The sequence below is a fragment of the Paramisgurnus dabryanus genome, chromosome 20 (genome assembly GCF_030506205.2).
Source record: "Paramisgurnus dabryanus chromosome 20, PD_genome_1.1, whole genome shotgun sequence".
NCBI lineage: Eukaryota > Metazoa > Chordata > Actinopteri > Cypriniformes > Cobitidae > Paramisgurnus > Paramisgurnus dabryanus.
Window position 1 is genome coordinate 30,643,119 of NC_133356.1, and position 19,316 is coordinate 30,662,434.

Genomic DNA, 19,316 nt, shown 5'->3' on the forward strand with positions numbered 1-19,316 from the left:
TGCACTGCACTCAATTACTTTTCATATTGGGAATTATTTTCCTCACAAAATATGTGTTTTATGTTATACTGAAATTCTATAAGAAAATCCCCGTTACGTCTAGACTGGCTCAGAATTATGCCTGAAATTCCGATGGGGTTCGTGTACAGGTTGCATTATTTGTTTCGCCTCGTATCTATTCAAACACATAACTGACTTAAAAGTGACTTTTCCTCGTTGACAATTGATGTTCTGCATGTGGACGCGTCAGTAGACTGCAGCTGCAGACGAGATTTCCATCCATATTCCCCTGTATCATACATGATGGTTGAGTCCAGCGCCTTCCTCTAGATGCGTACTAGTTCATCGCTCCATTCCGTCTCCACCGTTTGGACCGAGGGAATCACTTTTGGTCCCAGCATCACCGTCTCTCGTCTCTGCAGTGGCCCTTCTCGGTGATATGAGAGCTAATATAGACGAATCCGTGTGCCATAGGCGTCAGATCTTCTTGCCAAAGCTGGATCTCTATGCATTACTGTGATCGTTGAGAATAAAACGCAAGAAACCGCGGCGCTGCGTGGAATTACAGCGGACATGATGATGGGGAGATTCAAGCACATCCTGCTGCTTTTCGCAGGTTTAGTTGCCGCAGCTCACGGTAAGTTGAAAGTCTGTTTTATAAGCTGGATGTCATTGCTATCGCTGTCTTTAAGGATTATGGCTGCTCTTGGGTTCGTAGCTGTACAAAAGTCATTCAAACCTTGAATTAAGGTGGACTCTGCTTTTGCATTTGATGAAGTCGTATCGAAAACTTGCATATGGCACATTAAGAGTGACTGTAGAAGTCGGTATATCATGCCTTTGGTTCATAATATTTTCTTTTCATGCCATTTTTGGAGAGGGTTATTGTGGCACGACATAACTTCAATCTGAATATCTGACTGAATAAGAAGAGACACATTCATGGCATTACAGTGCGATCATTCTTGGACAATATGTTGCAGTTTAATCGATTAAAATGTGGTAATGGATTTTGTTTTTTGTATTCGTCACTATATTTCTTAGACTTCAGGGTTCAGCCCTGAAGTCGACAGCACGCATTTCATTATTTCTGTGAGGTAAAAAATAAATAGGCTATGCATTTGAAAAAAAAATCAACACAAACACGGATCGCCATTTTATATCACGTAGACGTCTAGCATAAACTTTTTTTTGGGGCAACACGCTGGTCTTGTATAAGAAAATGGCCCATGTAGACTTTCATACTTTATTAACGTTATATCCGTCTCGGATTGGTTTTACCTGAAGTGAGGTGGTAATTGACTTAACCTAATTCACAAATGATGGTTGATTTAAAATTCTGTTGTCAATATTTTATAGGCTTTCCCATACACGTGCATTTGTTGCAGACAGTTGACTTCAAACCTTCATTGAACTTATGAATCACGAAGCTTTACTAGTGTTGACCTGACACAGTTTGACCTGACCAATGGTTTATTTTATTCAATGACAGGATTTGACCCCCGACAAACTTTGAAACAGCTATAAGGTCATGGTGTTTAAGAGAAACTATTATACAACGTTGATATATTTAATGGGCTTAACTTTTAGGTTGTCAAGTTCTTAACATTCTTGTCCTTGTGGGAACTATGCATTGATTTTAAAGGACTTTTTTGTATTGTACATTGTAAATGTCTGTTTTTTAAAAATGTGAAGTCGTCTTATGATATTTATGATGAGCTGCCTGTAAAACATTGTTTTGTCATACAGATATAAAGAATAACATCTACAGTAAGCTGAAGTGAAAATGATATACTGTAGGTAGGCACTAGGCCTACTAAAATTTCAGTACTGATCATAAAGTGTTTAAAAGGTGTACTGTTGCTATGGTTACCAGCTCAGGCTAAATGTCTGGTTGGCTAGCATCTATAATTTAACTTTTTGTGGTTTGTTTTGTTATATTGTATGTAGAATAAAAATAGCTAAATATTTTTAAGACCCCCCGACACACATGCTTGTTTTTACAAGTGTAAAGAAAGGTTACACATCCTTGCACAGACTATGCAAGCCAATAAATATTTTCATAAAATGCAGTGCAATAGCACCATTGCACCAAGGATGATAAATACAAGTTTAAAAAGTCTGAAAATTTAAGAGAATAGCACGATGAAATAAGAAACCATATTGGTGGGTAACTTTCAGAGCTGGAGCCAATGAGAATCCATTTGAAATCAAAACGGGAAACTGCTGCATGCAAACTTTAAATAAACTACCCATTCTCAAAAAAATCGTATAAATAGCAAGCAGTCCTTCCTGTTCACTTATACGGCACATCTTTTTGTGTTGTTATTATTGGCTTTTCTGTTTTTTAAAGCATTGCCGCTTGGGTTTGGGGTTATATTTGGGATTTGCTTTAGGATATCATTTAATATATATATATATATATATCAAGCGTGCCGCACAAGCCCTGAAAAGTGAAGCCAAAACGTCTCGATTGCCCCCCAGTGACTGGTCCCAGTATAGGTTATAAACCCCGCCTCCCCATGTTATTCAATGGGACTTGAGACCAACAAAAAAAATTAATTACACTTCAATTATCTTTTTTCCGAACCTGGTTTCTGTCATTTATTGTAGTTTTTATCACACTGATGTAAATTCAAATGTTTTTTTTTTTAAATAAGTTTGTGTTTAGTTAGTTATTTAATGATATAAAAACGGTGGTGTCACGTCATGATTGACAGCTGTGATATCGTGTGATATGCGCATTCTGCAAGAGCGAGGGCGGGGTTTTGATTTCGCGGCTTCACTTCCTGCTCATTACTGCGCATGACTGGTCCCGAATTCGCTACTGCGCAGACTCAAGACCCAAGATGTCAGCGCCATATCGGGACACTGGCGGCTTCACTTTTCACCAATGCAAGGGAGCGAACAGGCGTCGTCCATCTTTTTTTACAGTCTATGATATATATATATTTCTAAACCATGCTTGCTTGGAGTTGGGGTTAGAATTTGGGTTAGGATGTAACAAAAACTTGCTCTAACCCCAAACCCAAGTGTCAATAGTAAAAAAACACAAGGCAATAAATTAACGGCATTAAAAGATGTGCCGTATAAGTGAGCGGGAAAGACTGGCGTATTATATGCACCCAAAATTGGAATTTGGCGTATGACTTTTCAACTACGTGCTATGAATGGGCTGAAATAAAAGTTATCGTCCATTGGTGGGACGTTATTGTTAGTTACAGTTCTTAGTGTGAACAGGCCTCATTGGTTTCCTCACCATTACCCCATTGCTAATGTACTTGTATGAATGAACACCTTTCCGCAGACTGTCTGCTCTTTCTGTCTGTCTGTGAACTCCATTTCAAAGGCTACTTTCTGTATTCCCATTATGCTCGTCGTTTTAGAGGACATGCTTTTCAAAAGAATTAGCGATGCTGCAGGCACTTGCACTGCCTCCCAAGCCTGTGAAAGAATAATTAGTTTTGTCACAGCTGTGCCATCAGAGTTAATGACAATGACTGCTGCTATTCCTTGTTCAAAGGCATGTGGGGAGTTTTCAGGGACAGGCATTAATTAATCTAGTTTTATCAGCCACCATGCACAAAATAGTATAAGCATGCAAAGTTACTTTGTTGCTCAAAATTTGTATGTCAACAATCATTTCAGATTTCTTAGGAATTTTATTTGCATTAAAATTGGGCATAGTCAGAAGACAAAATACAAGAAACGTCCCCTACAGTCATGATTCAAAATTCAGTAGAATTAAACATTTAATTTATTAATCTTATTAAACAATCAAATAGACTGAGAAATGACAGACCGTTTGATTATTTTCCCATCTTTGGAATCTTAAATGTTCATACTGAAGTTGTAGTTAATGTCTCTAAATGCAACTACCATCATTTGCCCAAATATCTTCTTTTGTGTTCAACAGAATAAAAAAACTTATACAGGTTTAAAATGAGGGCGAGGAAATCATTTCTGGCTGAACGATGCCTTTAAGGTGTTTCCTTAATGTGCATTTATAATCCAATGTACTTTTGTTTTGATATCTGATGATAGTCATATTGACATACTGTAATAGATGTGTCTGCAAAACAAGATGTTTTTATCGATTGTTTGCAGGGAATATCAAAACGTCTGAATGAATAATCGATAGCAACTATAATTACCAGGAATAAAGCTACTAAACAAATAAATGCTGGGCAAATGAGCATGCATTTGTAATTTTAAAGAATTGATGAGTATGCATTTCTGAGACTTAAGTCCAGTTGGGAAGGAAATATGAATTTGATGTCATTTAAAAACATGCATAGTCATCATTAAATGCAGCCAGGTTTATTGAAAGGTTGGAAAGGGATTTGTGATGCCATCCGAAAAGCATATTTTTGTTTGTTTTATTGAAAGATTTCAATTGCATTAAGAAGTAGCTCTGATAAATGATGCTGAGGCAAAATACAGTAGTATTGCTGATAGATTAAATATGTTTGAAATCAAATAGCATCCGAGTAACATCAGTTTTAGTTAGTTAAAGAGGGGCATGTCAAATAATTAAAATGCAACTAATGTCTACACATGCCACATCTTTTAAATGGTGTTGATTAAGCAGACAGATGCAAAGTCTGGAGCAAAGAAACATCCATAATTCAGTGGACAGCTGCTTCAATGTGACAACGCAGCCTTTCATTTTAAGTTTCTGACAGCTCTTCTTCAACTTCAGAATTGTTGTCTGCACTTTTCTTTTGTCCCCAAATGCTCTATGGCTACCAGTTTAAGCTGTTTGGATTCTAGACCTGATGACCCATTTAAGTTGCAAGTGCAGATATTTCTCATACATATATAGCCGATTAAAGCATTTGCATTTCAAAGCAGGCAGAGTCAGCAGAAGGGTGTAACGCTTTCTTCTATTAATGTGATTTTAAGGTTGTGGAGCTCAACAACGGAGGAGATCGAAAAAAAAATGCCTTATCGTTCAAACAGTATGTGTTTTAATTAAACTTGCAGGTTGGCAGTGTTTTGGGATTGAAAATGGCTGTTCTGTTACACAAATGTTATTGTTTGTTCTTAAACCATTGGCATTTGGCATAGACGCTGACATTCAGCTGATATTATTTTTGAGAATAGGCAAGAGTACAAAGAGTACTTTGAAGAGTACAAATAAACAAACACACTGAAAATACAACATTTTGATAATCATCCTGAAAATATAAATCTGCAAGATTTGACTTAAATCTTTGAATGTGAAAGGACTCCTAAAACCCTTATTACAAAGAAACACTAGCCAAACCCTCTTAAAGGAAAACACCACCGTTTTTCAATATTTTACAATGTTCTTAACTCAACTTAAATGAAGTAATACATACCCTTTCTTTTTTCAATGCGTGCACTTAATCTTTGTACAGCATGTCGTGAATGTGTTAGCATTTAGCCTAGCCCCATTCATTCCTTAGGATCCAAACAGGGATGAATTTAAAAGCCACCAAACACTTCCATGTTTTCCCTATTTAAAGGGATAGTTCGGCCAAAAATGATATTAAACCCATGATTTACTCACCCCCAAGCTGCCTGAGTTGCATATGTCCATCGTTTTTCAGACAAACACATTTTCGGATATTTTAGAAAATGTTTTAGATCTTTCAGTTGATTAAATGTAATGTTACGGGGTCCACCCATAGTCCACGACCTTCAAGTAAAAAAGAATGTGCGTCCATCCTTCACAAAATAAATCCAAATGGTTACAGGATGATAAAAAAGGTCTTCTGAGGGTAATCTGTGCGGTGTTGTTGTAGAAATATCCATATTTAAAACTTTATTAACGTAAATAAATACCTTCCGGTAGCGCCACCATCTTAGTCACGTCCGCATTCAGGATGAGAGCTTACGCAGCCTACGGAGGCTACTCTGCTGCTGCTCTGTGCCCCGCCCTCCGAATTTGTCATACGTCACTAATAAAAGTGCGTACACTACGCTAATACTCTCTCCTGAATACAGAGGAGTCTAAGATGGCGGCGCTACCGGAAGGTATTTATTTTCGTTAATAAAGTTTTAAATATGGATATTTCTACAACAACACCGCACGGATTACCCTCAGAAGATCTTTGTTTATCATCCTGGAGCCGTTTGGATTTATTTTGTGAAGGATGGACGCACTTTTTTTGGACTTGAAGGTCGTGGACCCCGTAACATTACATTTAATCAACTGAAAGATCTAAAACATTTTCTAAAATATCCGAAAATGTGTTTGTCTGAAAAACGATGGACATATGCAACTCGGACAGCTTGGGGGTGAGTAAATCATGGGTTTAATATCATTTTTGGCCGAACTATCCCTTTAAAGACTGTTACATGAGTAGTTACACCAGTAAGTATGATGGCACAAAATAAAGCGTGGCGATTTTTTAAGGGGATTAAAATGAGAACTATATTGTATGGCAGAAGTTTGCAGAACTTTGACTTCGGGCGGAGTAGGCATGGTCCGGTTACCGGTTTCAAGGTATACTGAGGTTTTAAAGAGTCAAGGTTCAATTGCATATTTTTGAAAGAATATTATCATTTAAAGGCTTTATTTTTACCTGGCATAAATGTTGTATGTTGCTTAAAAATAAAATGTATTGTGTCTAGTTGAAAAGTTGAAGTTTTTATATGCAGACATTTAAAAATAACACTTTTTAGTGTTACACTGGCAATACCGCAACACTGTGCTATTTTTGCTTCCGGTTATCATACAGCCAGAATCTCATACCGGCCCATGCCTAGAGCGTAGTAATATTGACGAAAGTTTGAGCGAGAGGTGGAGTAGTCAGGAGTGATGATGTTACTGCGTGTCGAGGTCGAAGTGCTGCAAACTAAGTGCACTTCCTCCATACAGTATAGTTCTCATTTTAATCCGCTTAAAAAAAATCACGTTTTATATTGTGCCACCATACTTACTGGTGTAACTACTCGTGTAACAGTCTTTAAATAGGGAAAACATGGAAGTGTTTGGTGGCTTATAAATTCATCCCTGTTTGGATCCTAAGGAATGAATGGGGCTAGGCTAAATGCTAACACATTCACGAAGCGCTGTACAAAGATTAAGTGCATGCGTTGAAAAATGATAGGTATGAATTAATTTGTCTAAGTTGAGGTAAGTACATAATAAAATATCGAAAAACGGTGTAGTTTTCCTTAAAGTTAGAATTATGTTTTTTTTATTTTCTTGAAATTACAATTTAAATGGCATTGTATGTTTGGTATTGTATGTTTTGAATTAGGGTTGTGCCGATAGACGATACAATCGCCGATAGTAAGACATATGGCCGATAGCGGGCTTTTATGACAATAGTTGTTGATAGTTATTATTATCATCATAGTTTCACATTAACATGTGCATTGTGTGCTTTTTCTCGGTTTGTGGACTTCACTTTGTGCTAGAGCTTGTAACGTGCATGGATTCCTTTTCGCACGCACCTGGACTTATAATGGGTGAATATTGGACTTTATTTTGGTCCTGAATGTGTGTGGCCTGAACTTCTTCTAGGACCTGAACTTGTAATACGCATGACTCAGACTCATGAGCTTGTAATACGCGCAGCTCTGTCATTTCCTTGCACTAGAGAGGTTGTTAGCCGCGCAGGGTGTTGTTCCCGATCCCTGGCACACAGGAAATTTCAGAGTGCCTGGGCTTTAATGATGTGCTCGGATTAATGGCATCAGTTTTAAGAAGGTTGCGGTCATGAAAGTGTTGCCCTTAGAGTAAATCAGCTTCTTTTTTTGTCCAAGTGCCTTGTCATAAATGAGTAAAAAATGAACAAATAAATAAATGAGGAAACTATTGCCCCGCCTCAATACTATCATGAATTGCAATCTCACAGGCTGATGATAGGATGATTTCACAATAGGACATATCGCCCCAAACTATTCTCTTTTTGAGTACATTTTTGTCAACCCCATATAGTGTGACAACGTGCCCTAATAGTAGAGAAAAGATTTAGCTTGACACATTGCTGCCATCACACAGTACACACTGTCATGCAACTCTAATTTCTATTTTTTCTTGTTTTGTGGTTCTAGAGGAAGGACAGTTTTTCCCAGGCTTGTAATGAAATATATATTTTTTGAAAGAATGCAGGATTCAGCACTGAATACAGTTAATATTATGACTCCAGGATCAATGTCACTGTATTCAGTGTGGAAAAGAAAGACTTGTGTTATTTTATGTTGATTTCGAGAGTTTCTAAGATTGTCTGTTTGTTGTCAGGGAAGAGAGGGCGGCAGATATATTGCACGCCGTAGCAACTTGCAAGTAGGATTCGGTAGGTGGAAACAACTCCTTCTCTCACACTGTATCCAGTGAATCAGCAGAGCCGGTTTAGACATGTTGCTATAGTTATTCTCTTGATGGATGAGAAGCACTAACTTACAGCAGAGGAAAGGCCATTAAGTTACAGCTGAAGCAGGCAGACTGGCTTTCATTTCACTCCCTAGAATAATGGGTGCAAATATCACCATATGCTCCACATCATCATAAAACATACTAGGGTGCATTCACTGGACAGTTTTTGGCAGGATTTGAATGTAAAACCAAACCATCCAATATCCAGCTTTAGGTACCGGACTGTATGTGCTGGTACTTTGTAGAAAACAGTACAATGAATTCATTTTGTTTCCTTGCAAACGTAACCAAGTTACTAAGGGGACTATTTTCAGGCAGTGCGTAATATCACTACGCCTGCTGCAGCCATGTTACATCAGTGAACTTCTTTATTATTACGCCAGAATGAGAGTATAGTTCTTAGCCATATCAGCCTAGAAAATCACAACTTTTAATTTTCTATCGGTCTTAGTAGACAATGTAACTACAGAAGAGTCAAGTTTTAAATAGGAAAAATTTCAAAACTAATGCTAATGGTCTTATCAGATTCAATGGATTGTGCTAAGCTATGCTAAAAGTGGAGACCCGGAGATCAGCTGAATGGATTCCAAAACGGTAAAAATCAAATGTTTAACTCTAGGAGAGCTGGAAAATGAACAAGTTTTGTCAACATTCCGTTGACTGGGAGCGCAAAGATACTCTCTCATCCACATCTGTCCGAAGTCCGAGCACAAATCCTCATGTATTTGTTCAGTTTTATGTGTTTCAAGTGAGCTGAGGCAAACTAAGTTATCCCTCGCGTTTAAAATATAATCATTTGCATCGTGGCGCCACTCTCTGTCTCTCTTTCGCTTGCAGGTGCAGAGAGTTGCGCGCTCATGCTATCCGAAGTCAGATGAGTAAGTAATAATCCTGTGTATGTTTGTCAGGGTTTCCCGCAGAAAATGTCTTAGTTAAGGTGGTAGGGTTGGGCGAGTGGGCGGGGCAGAGGGCGTGGCAATCAAAGGGACGGGCGTATGCGTCATGATGAAATTAAAATATTTTTATTTAAAACACTCAAATAAAACTTAATTTTGAAGAAACTATGACAGAAAATGAACACATACAAGATTATTAACGAATTAAATGTTTTTAACAGATCATAAACACAAACTGAAGCAGATGTTGTAGAACGTCTGGGGAACGATGATAGATAGCGCAAAAATTGTAAAAACTGATTATTTCACACTATTAATTACATTATCTTAAAGGAGTGTAACTACTGTAGCATGTAAATAATGCACATAAATAAAGTGAGCAAGAGCACTCAACAATTATATCTAATCAACAGGCACGTGAAACTTAGCTAGCAGGTTGCTCAAACAACAAAATCACCAGCTAACATACTTTAAATTTGCAAGTACTATAGACGAATACAATAACATGCTTAAATAAACCCAGAACATAAGTCCACTTACAGTTCTCACGGACACGTGTTTTATTAACTAGCTATCCTCCAGACATGACGGACCACATCTTATCTCATTTCCGTCGTGTGGCGCGCGTGCACGTTCGCGGTGTGAAGCGCGTCCGCCCTATTCTCCGAGATGTTTTATTAACTGGCTAGTTATCCTCCAGACAGTGACGGTCCGGACCACGTCTTTCTCATTTCGGCTGTGTGGCGCACTTTCCCATTTGCGGTGTGAAGCGTGTACGCGCTATTCTCCGAGATGCACTTGACGGCCTTTTGTGCAGCAAAACTTTTTTATTTGGACAACCTAAGGGGGTAGGGTTTCCAACCTTAGGCAGGCCGCCTGAACTGAAATGTGCTGCGGGAAACCCTGTTTGTAAATAAGTTATATGCATTTCAAGCGATTGTGTTTAAAATATGGATCGCGTTCCGCTGGACCGATGTTTTTAGGCACTTGTGAATGCACCACTGCTCTGACATGTGTAGCCTTCTGCAACAACACTGAAACAATGCTTTGAATTGAGTAAAATGTTTATGTGTGTGTGTTTCAAACAGGGAATGTGAAAACATTTTACCTCAATAAATTTAAGGTCATTCCTATTGTATTTGTGTTTATTTTAATCATTAACATTAAAGGCACACTCTTTTTACGACTAAAATAACAGTAAAGGGTAAAAAAAAAAATTGCCAAAAATGAAAACGGACAAAACGGAATTTGGGAAAAAATAAAACAGATTTTATAGGCCCCTATGATATGTCGCTGCATTTATTTATTGGGCTAACTGTGTGACTATTTAGGTGTTTGTGACACCCAAAATCCAGCATGCGTCTCTCTGTATGGTGTGATTGTGAATCTGGGAGTATGTGGCGTTACTGTACATCTCACATATGCAGCTGGGCAGAGATATAATAACAAGCATATCCCCTCTGGGTATACATCACTTGTTGGGTCCACTAGAAACATTTCTGTTATTGTCTGGACCACTTGTAGCATGTATTCATCCGGTAGTAATAGGATAATTTCCAAAATGTTGAACTGTGATAAAATAACCCAGACAAAACAGGGACAGTGTTTTGTGTTATATAAATAAGTATTCTGTTATGTAACTCAAAAGAGAGAATATGAAATCACTCATCCTTCCCTGAGAGGTAATTAATTTCACTAATAGGCAGTGTGATGTTACAAACATAACTTAAAAATAAAAGACATGACAAATCTACAAACCACAGAACCATTACAGCCCCCAAAGGATGGCTCCTGATGCTAAACAAAAACACTAACACAAAGTCTCGGGAAGGATTGGTGGGGCCAGAATTGTGTTGCAGGGATATGTGTACCCCAGCTGTCCCTGGGGCAGTACCCTTTCAAACTGTCCTTATATGTACCATTAGGTACAGATATGTATAGACGGTTTCAGCAGTAACAACATAAACAAGCGGCTTTCGTAGTCAACACGTAACTTTCTGTAAACTCTGCTAAGAATAAATAACAACAAAATAAACAACACGTAGATTACCTAGGTATTTGTTTAAGAGTTCAGTTTAGCAACTAGTCAGACCATTAAAAAAAACTGAAACCGGAAGTTTGGACCAGACGCGTATCGCGTAGGGCTGTGACGGTTAGGATATTTTCTCACCGCGGTGAAGCATAAAAAAATCATGCGGTTATGCGGTTAACCGCACAACAGTAACCCCCAAAGCCCAAAAGCACAACCCCCCACCCCCGCAAAGCATCAGAAACGTCTTCTTATTTATTATTAAAACAACAAATTATATTAGCAATAACAACATAAAATAATATTTATTTCCATAGGTATAATATTTTTCCATATATATATTTTTATATATAATATATATAATAATTATATAATTTTTTGTCATCGTTTATAACCCATTTTGTACAATACATTTCATACAATAGCAACCTGAAAAAAAACTAGAAAGAACATGTCGAGCTTAACATTGTCTCTTGTAAGCAAAACCTTGATTCCAATTTATTTAGACATTTTTAGAGTGTTTTTCGGGTAACACTCCGTGGATATAACGCATTCCTCCAAACGCAACGGATTGAACGTTAAATAATTTATTGCACATTAAAATGGGTTACAAACAATGACAAAAACTGTTCCATAATTCATATTAAACTCAAAAGAAACGAAAATAAATACTATTTCATGTTACTATAGTTAATATGTTTAATTATAATTTTTCAAAGCAGATACGAAACGAAATAACGTATTGCATCATCCCGTAAATAACTGCGCACGCAAAACTTATGGATACTCCAATCAATGCTCTAAATTACTGCTGTCCATTTACATAATCAAGAAGATAATAAAACTTTTTTGATCCCGAGCTGGAGAAATTAGTTTACAGCATTAACGGGTCACACGGTCAGTAAGCCCTCACCTGCCTGACTGATGTCACTATGGTACTTTGCTCCTCTCGCAAAAGTCTTGGAGATTTCCAACTGTCGTTGCTGGGCTGAAGTTTTATGCTTTACTAAAGGTATGTTTGGTGCTCCCAAGTCCGACAAACGCCACATGATAGTTAATCATCACAAGATGTGATTTTAGATAGTGGCATTTCCTCGCTACGATAGTCAGACATATAGGTCTACAGCCGACCGCGCTAGCCTTCATAACTATAGTTGGCATGTTTGACCATTATAGTTTTAAATAATTATGCTATTATTATCAGTACCAACGCGCATTTCGTGCTGCCCGGTGACCTTCTTGCACCTGAATAATGTAATGCGCGTTGCTGTGAGATTTCCTTGCACTTGAGATTTTGTTATTCGCGCAGTGAGTGAGTTGGTACAGTTCCATGGCATGCAATAAATATCAGAGCACCTGGGCATGACGCGCTTAAATTAATGGCTTCATGTTTAAGAAGATTGCGCCCGTGACAGTAGGCTATTGTGTGTATTTAAGTACTGAAACTAAGTAATTAAATAACAATTATAAGACATGCGCACATAATAAACCCCTATATATATTTAATGCACCATCCCTCCCCCTTGTGCGGAAAGCAGTTTTTTCTCTAGAACCCTTGAACACAGGATGGAAGACAGAAAATTATGATTAACAATGACTTTTGTGTATAGTTCATATCATACACCATATGACTTCTGTAACTTTCACCAGCAAAATAAAGAAAATATAAAAAAGTGCGGTGATGACGATGATGAACTCAGCACCGCGGTTGGCATCTCATTACTGCGGTGATGCGGTGACGCGGTTATTGTCACAGCCCTAGTATCGCGTCATGGCACGTGCGTCCAATGAAACCATCTATACATTTGTTAACGTTATGTACCTTTGAGATAATATGAGGATCTAATAAGCTATTTTTGTACCATGGGCGTGAAAGAGAGCATGGGGGGCATGGCCTTGGAGACCTCTGGAAAAACATCAGCATCTTTGCTCTCACTCTTGTTGACGGGGTCTTCTGTTACCCCAAATAATAAAAAAACGAGCTGACCGTGACATGAGGAGGCTCTGTCATGGTGGCTTTGACATGTTAAGGCTCTGGTGTGTATACCTCCGCTTTACCCACTATAGATGATGAACCACAACAGAACAGAACAAAAGTTTTACCACGTTCCAGGGTACATAGTAACTTAGTTCTTAAAAGTCCTTGACATCATTTTCAATGGGGCGACCATCTTGGTGCAATTCACTAGATCCACTGCGAGGTCAGTGATTCTGTAACACACTGTCTATCAAAATCTATATGTAAAAGAGTTTAATTGTAAAAACACAAATTCAGTGAACTTGACCATTGAAGAATAAACAAAATGTTTATGATGAACAGATTTTCAGTAGAATTTTTCCTGTGCTTTTGTGGTCCCTGATACTGTGCTGTCAGAACCCAAGACATCATGGAAATGTTACCTCAGTTCCTATAAATTATAGCTTTGGAAACAAAGGTTGCGACATTTCATGACTGTGATATTCAGTGACAAATTCAAAAGATGGAAGCTGGGTTTTTACCTTTCAAAAATGGCATTACCAGCTACAGAGCTTTAACTAGAACTGAATACAATCAACGACCGTAAAGGTTGACATTAGCTCTTCTGATTTGCATTTATGTGCAGTCTAAATTAACGGACACATTCAGAGTGACCTCATAACAAATATACAAGGCATGGATGGTTTATACTCCAAAAATTTCATGCGTACATATAGTTTTATATCTAAACTGACCTCTTGCTCTGTCCATGTATTTCATAGAGATCTGCTGTGCTATTTATAGCTGCCATTTAAAGGAAACATCTTACTGTCAGCCATCTGTGTGGAGGGAGGAGACTTGGAGAGGCAATCAAGACAATAAACTTTAATTACAATAATACAAAGAAGTAATCAGGCATGGAAACACACACTAAATATGACTAAGAACTGACAACCACTGGGGAAAACAGGCCAGTGTAAATGGGAAAGAGATGATGATGGTAATGACTGACAGGTGAGGATGATTGGAGACACGAGACAGGTGAGGGAGCATGGAGGATGATGGGAAATGGAGTCCAGAATGAGGCAAATGGAGGACATGGAGCCAGAGAAGTACCGGTAGTTTAGGGGGCCATGGCAGTGCAGCCCAAAGCCAGGGTGGCGCAACCCATGGAGGTGCAGCCCGTGCCGGGAGCCACAGAGGTACAGCCCGCACCAGGAGCCAGAAAGGACAGACAGCTGCCTTGGCTATAACACTGGAGATGGAAGCACAGGAGATACAAATGGCCGCCGTGGGCGAGACACAGGAGATTGGAGCACAGGGGAAAGAGAAACAGCCACCATGGTTGTGACAGGGTAGCCCCCCCCAAATAAGTATGGGAGAGAGTCTCTATTGACTTTTCCATGACATCAAGTAAAGCGTTTAAAGATTGCCCTTATAAAATATTCACAGGCACATCTCCAATTAAATCAAATGATGCTAATTAGCCTATCAAATACGTCTGACATCACTTCCTAGAAAGAAGGTTAAAGGCACAGTGAGCTTGGCTTATGTAAACTTCTGTTCTGACCCACAACAAAATTGTGACTTCATGAAAACTAAGTGAAATAATCCATCTGTAAACATTGTTTTTTTTTAAAAATGACGTGTTATGCTCAAAGTACATGTCTTAAACAACTTGCTAAACCTACATTTTGTTAATATGACATCTTTATGGTGATTTTTAATGACTTCAACCTTAGTGAACGTAAACATATCAACTGTACATATGAAGAGTTTGGTTCCAAAACGCAATAAATTCATTTTGACAAATTTCGGTAAAAACGTGTTTTCTATACCAAGAAAGTGTCAAGATGAAAACCACTATTTTCTGTTACAAACTTTCACATAGCATCTTTAGGTTATAAAAACATAAAAAATTCAAATCCATAACTTGATTTTCAAAGATTTATTATAAAAACTGATTATTTTTTCCACAAAATGCAATAAATCCATGACAAGTTTTTATTCAAAATGCTATAAATCTATTGAATCAATAGCCTATATAAATGTGCATTCATCTTTGCCATGTTATATTCATTTAGTTGACTAGTTGTACACACTAATTAAAAATATAAACATTAATGTCATTAATCAAAACACTTACTTTGTGATATTAAGAACGCTGTCATTGCTGCGGTTATACTTGACGTCGTCGCTTAATGTTTTTTCACAGCGATCAGCTGTAAAATGTTTTGGTCCTGCTCGATTTTCGTTGACTTTGAGTAAAATTATGGAAAGATTTTCCTATTTTTTTGCATAAGATCCCCTGGGGTCAATGTGTTATCATGACAGAAACTTGATGCTGTCGGCCCGGGCAAACAAACACCCGTCTCCCAAGTGTCTCTTGCATAAATTATTAGATGTTGATGACTTACGTTTTTTTCCCGTCACAGAAAACCATCACAGGTTTATCAACGCTATTAAAGTATTATTTTGTTTTTGTTTGTTTGTTGATCACGAAGTACAAAGAAGATGAAGAAAACTAGGACTCCGTGTACTCACGTGAATGGTGCGCTGTAATTTCTGGCACGGATTTATTGCGTTCTGTAAAAAAGGAGGAGTGGCGTTTATTGCGTTTTGGGAAAAAAGGGAGAAAAGATGACAGAATAACACGGGGGATATTGGATATTCCCGGTAGATGTGAAAGTCGGCACACCTCTGATCTACTGGCTGTCCTTCAACGTTATGCCCAGCTGATACCTGACCAACGATCACCGGCAGAACCGCTTAATCTCCGCTAAATCTCCATTTCCGTTCTCCCAAGGGTTTTTCCCTCCTAGGACTTATTTTTCCTCGGATAAAAGCCCGGGTTTTTTTTTCTCCTAGGGGGTTTTTCACCCCGGGGAGGCAGCCTTTTTGGGCTTTACCTAGCTTCCTCTTCTATACGTTGCTTTAGTAATACGTGCAATTATAATATTGAGTCATAGCCGCAGCAAATTTAACTGCTCATGCTATCATGTATTCTGTTGTGCTATCTGTCGTTTTCTGTGCTTTTCACTGCTTCTATTTATGTAAAGCTGCTTTGAAACAATTGACTTTTGTGAAAAGCGCTATATAAATAAAATTGAATTGAATTGAATTGAATATTGCGTAAAATTAAGAATTTACTTTTTAATACTAACCTAATATAATACTGATTCTGCCAGTAACTATATTTTTCAAAAATGGCGTTTATTGCGTTTTGGAACCAAACTCTTCATATATACTATACATAAAAATTGTGATTGAAGGCTGAAGTAGCCTTGGCCTTTATTGACAGTTTTTCGAGTGTACTTTTTCTTTAAAGCGTCATGAAACTCTAACCAACACTTTTTTTAGATGTTAATTTCACTTCATTTAGATGTAGTTGTGTTGCACATCATAGAAGACAATGTTAGTATATGTTAATTTTAACATTAGGAGAAAACTAGTTATTTTTTAGTTTTTTTGTGATGTTTTTGTCTTCCGGGTTTAAACTCCATATCGTGTAAACGTCACAGGCCGTGACGTGGCAAACACAAGAAAGAGCACAACACGTCATAACCTGAAAACCACGCCCACCGGTGTCTCATTATTATTTATAAGATACTGTGTTCTTATCCAATGCAGAGACGTTTCGATTGTGTGTGTGCGCGCGTGCATGTGCTCCGTGTGGTCAGGATGTTCGCACATGGATACGGTTCTGTATAGTAAAGCAATGTTCTGTATGTAAATACATTGGATGATTTTTCCCGCGATGCTGTCAGGATTAGACTCATCATTAACTGAATTTGCTCGGAAAAGCTACGGGACGCAGGTGGACTTTGATCTGTTCTGAGGTACCGTGTCCTGAGGACTTTTCATCATCTTCAAACACGCTATTATTTCAACTATAACAGTTTTACTTGACCTTTGTTTAAATTAAATATGATATTTGTTTAATTATTTCTGTAATACTGCTAATCTTAGTAAATCTTAGCTTATATTAGTTGCCCCGCCCACTCATTGCCATTCTCACAGCGTCCACGGCCATTTAAAGCCGCTCTATGCATTTTCGGCGTTTTTTGTCAATGTTTTTTTGTAATGCCGTTTTACTATTGTCCTGAAATGAGTTTATCTCAGTATTCCCATAGATGACGCTGCGTCGCATTCACTCTGACGCCTGCACACTCTTGTCACAGTGTTTCCCACACATTGACTTTACTTGGGTGCTGTGCCTAGTTATAATAACAAGTGCCCAAGTATTTCTGGCGTCAAATTTGTTTTTCTGTGATGATGACACTCTTTAATAATGACATTTTGTGTGCGACATGATAAGCTCGGTGTCAGTTCACGTGCTCTCTGTTTCACAATGAATTGGGATGTGACGCGAACAAGCTCGTGTCACATTGTATCCTTCATGTTTCTGAACTTGAGCAGAGTTTTACCATTAGAGAACTTCACGGAGCACCCGCGGACCGTATGGTTCCGGGTTTGTATTTGAAATGGTCAGCCAGGTCCGGGTCAGTCAAAGTTAAATTACTTCGGGTCCAGAGTCTGATTAGTGAGTAAAACCTGAGTCGATCGGAGAATGACCGTGAGCGCTACCGTGCAGTTTCAGCGTGCCGACGGTTTCTATGGCGATAAAAACGGGCTCTTTTCTAACATTATTAATAAACCATATCTTTTCCTAAATCTATTGCACTGAACGAGCAAAGCTCAAGCTGACTCAAGATTTACAAAACGCAAAGCTGTAATGTAAAGTCCCCTGTCACTGGGACAGCAAGTAGACTTTTGAATCTGAAATAATGAGTGGATTTAGCTTTTTTTAATTGGCAAGAGAGAAATAGAGAGGCACTTTCCTTGCTTCTGCTCTATCTAATAGACATAATAACCATTATAACACCAGTCACATTTATAATCTATAGACCTGCACTGTCTATCATTCATATACTATATTATTGTATTTAATAGAGTTTGATAAAAGGGGTCATCTAATTGCTTCATATCAGTTTTTATTTTTGCATAAAGACATAAAGTAATATCAAACTACATTTAATTTGTTGTGTTTCTTTTCTTTAAAATTGTATATCTCCTACAATCAGTCACATAGGAAGAAGTAAACTACATTTACATAATGTGAATCGTTTTTTAAAATCAAGAATCCTTTTTGAATCGAAAAGCGATTTTGAATCGAATCTTGAGCCTAAAAATCGGAATCGGATCGAATCGTGAAATTTTCTGAATCGTGCACCCCTACTGGAGAGTACTTGCAACTGTCGTAATTTCCCACTCTAGTACTCCGAAGATAATGTTTCACAATTTCATACAAATATTAGGCTACTGCATAGTTTACTAAACTACAGATGATGTTAATAGGATAATAAGAAGTTTATTCCAAGTGTAGAGTGCATATAATAATAAAGTACCGCGTTTGCTAGCTTATAACGTTTTTACATGATTGCAGCTAAATCACAAGTAAACATTACAAAATGCCATGACAAAGTTAATTGTGTACGTTGCATTATTTCATAACATTGTTCGTTATAATGTCACTATACATGATTATTGCTATTTATCATAATAGTTTGCAAATTGTGCATGTTTACACTATTTACAACCTCTAGGCTTATTTATGTCCTGATAATTATGTGAGATATTGACAACTGTTGTCATGATAATTGCATGACATACTACAAGCAAGCGCAACAACATACAACATTGACTGCAAACAAGTTTACAAATAAGAGATTTACTTACTAGTACATCAACAAGATCAGCATCCCATACAGTGCTGTCTTTTAGCTCACGCCAACGAGTAAAAACCTGACCGAGTGGGACTCTTGTCTGGTTCCTAACGCGGTCAGATTCTCTTTTCCTACTCTCTTCCGAACGCGCTTTCTTAACGTTTAAATCGTTTAGCCTCACGTCTCAAATTTGCGCGTGCAGTTGTTGATATAGGCTTGATCGACTTCATGCAGCGCTGCAAGAACCGACAGCCGGATGACGTCAAAGTGCCATCTCGGATCATTCTTGCGGTACTTTGACGTCATCCGGTGGTCGGATCTTGCAGCACCACACGAAGTCGAACGAGCCTAA

The 19,316-nt window shown here is 38.0% G+C and overlaps 1 protein-coding gene across 1 annotated transcript in view; it reads left to right on the plus strand.

The window, feature by feature from the left end:
- The first annotated feature begins 222 nt into the window (after positions 1-222).
- Positions 223-19,316, plus strand: part of csmd1a (CUB and Sushi multiple domains 1a) — a 667,584-nt gene continuing 648,490 nt past the window's right edge. Inside the window, exon 1 of the mRNA XM_065250481.2 lies at positions 223-637. Coding sequence (XP_065106553.1) covers positions 574-637 — 64 coding nt within the window. The 5' untranslated portion in view covers positions 223-573. The remainder of the gene's footprint in view (positions 638-19,316) is intronic.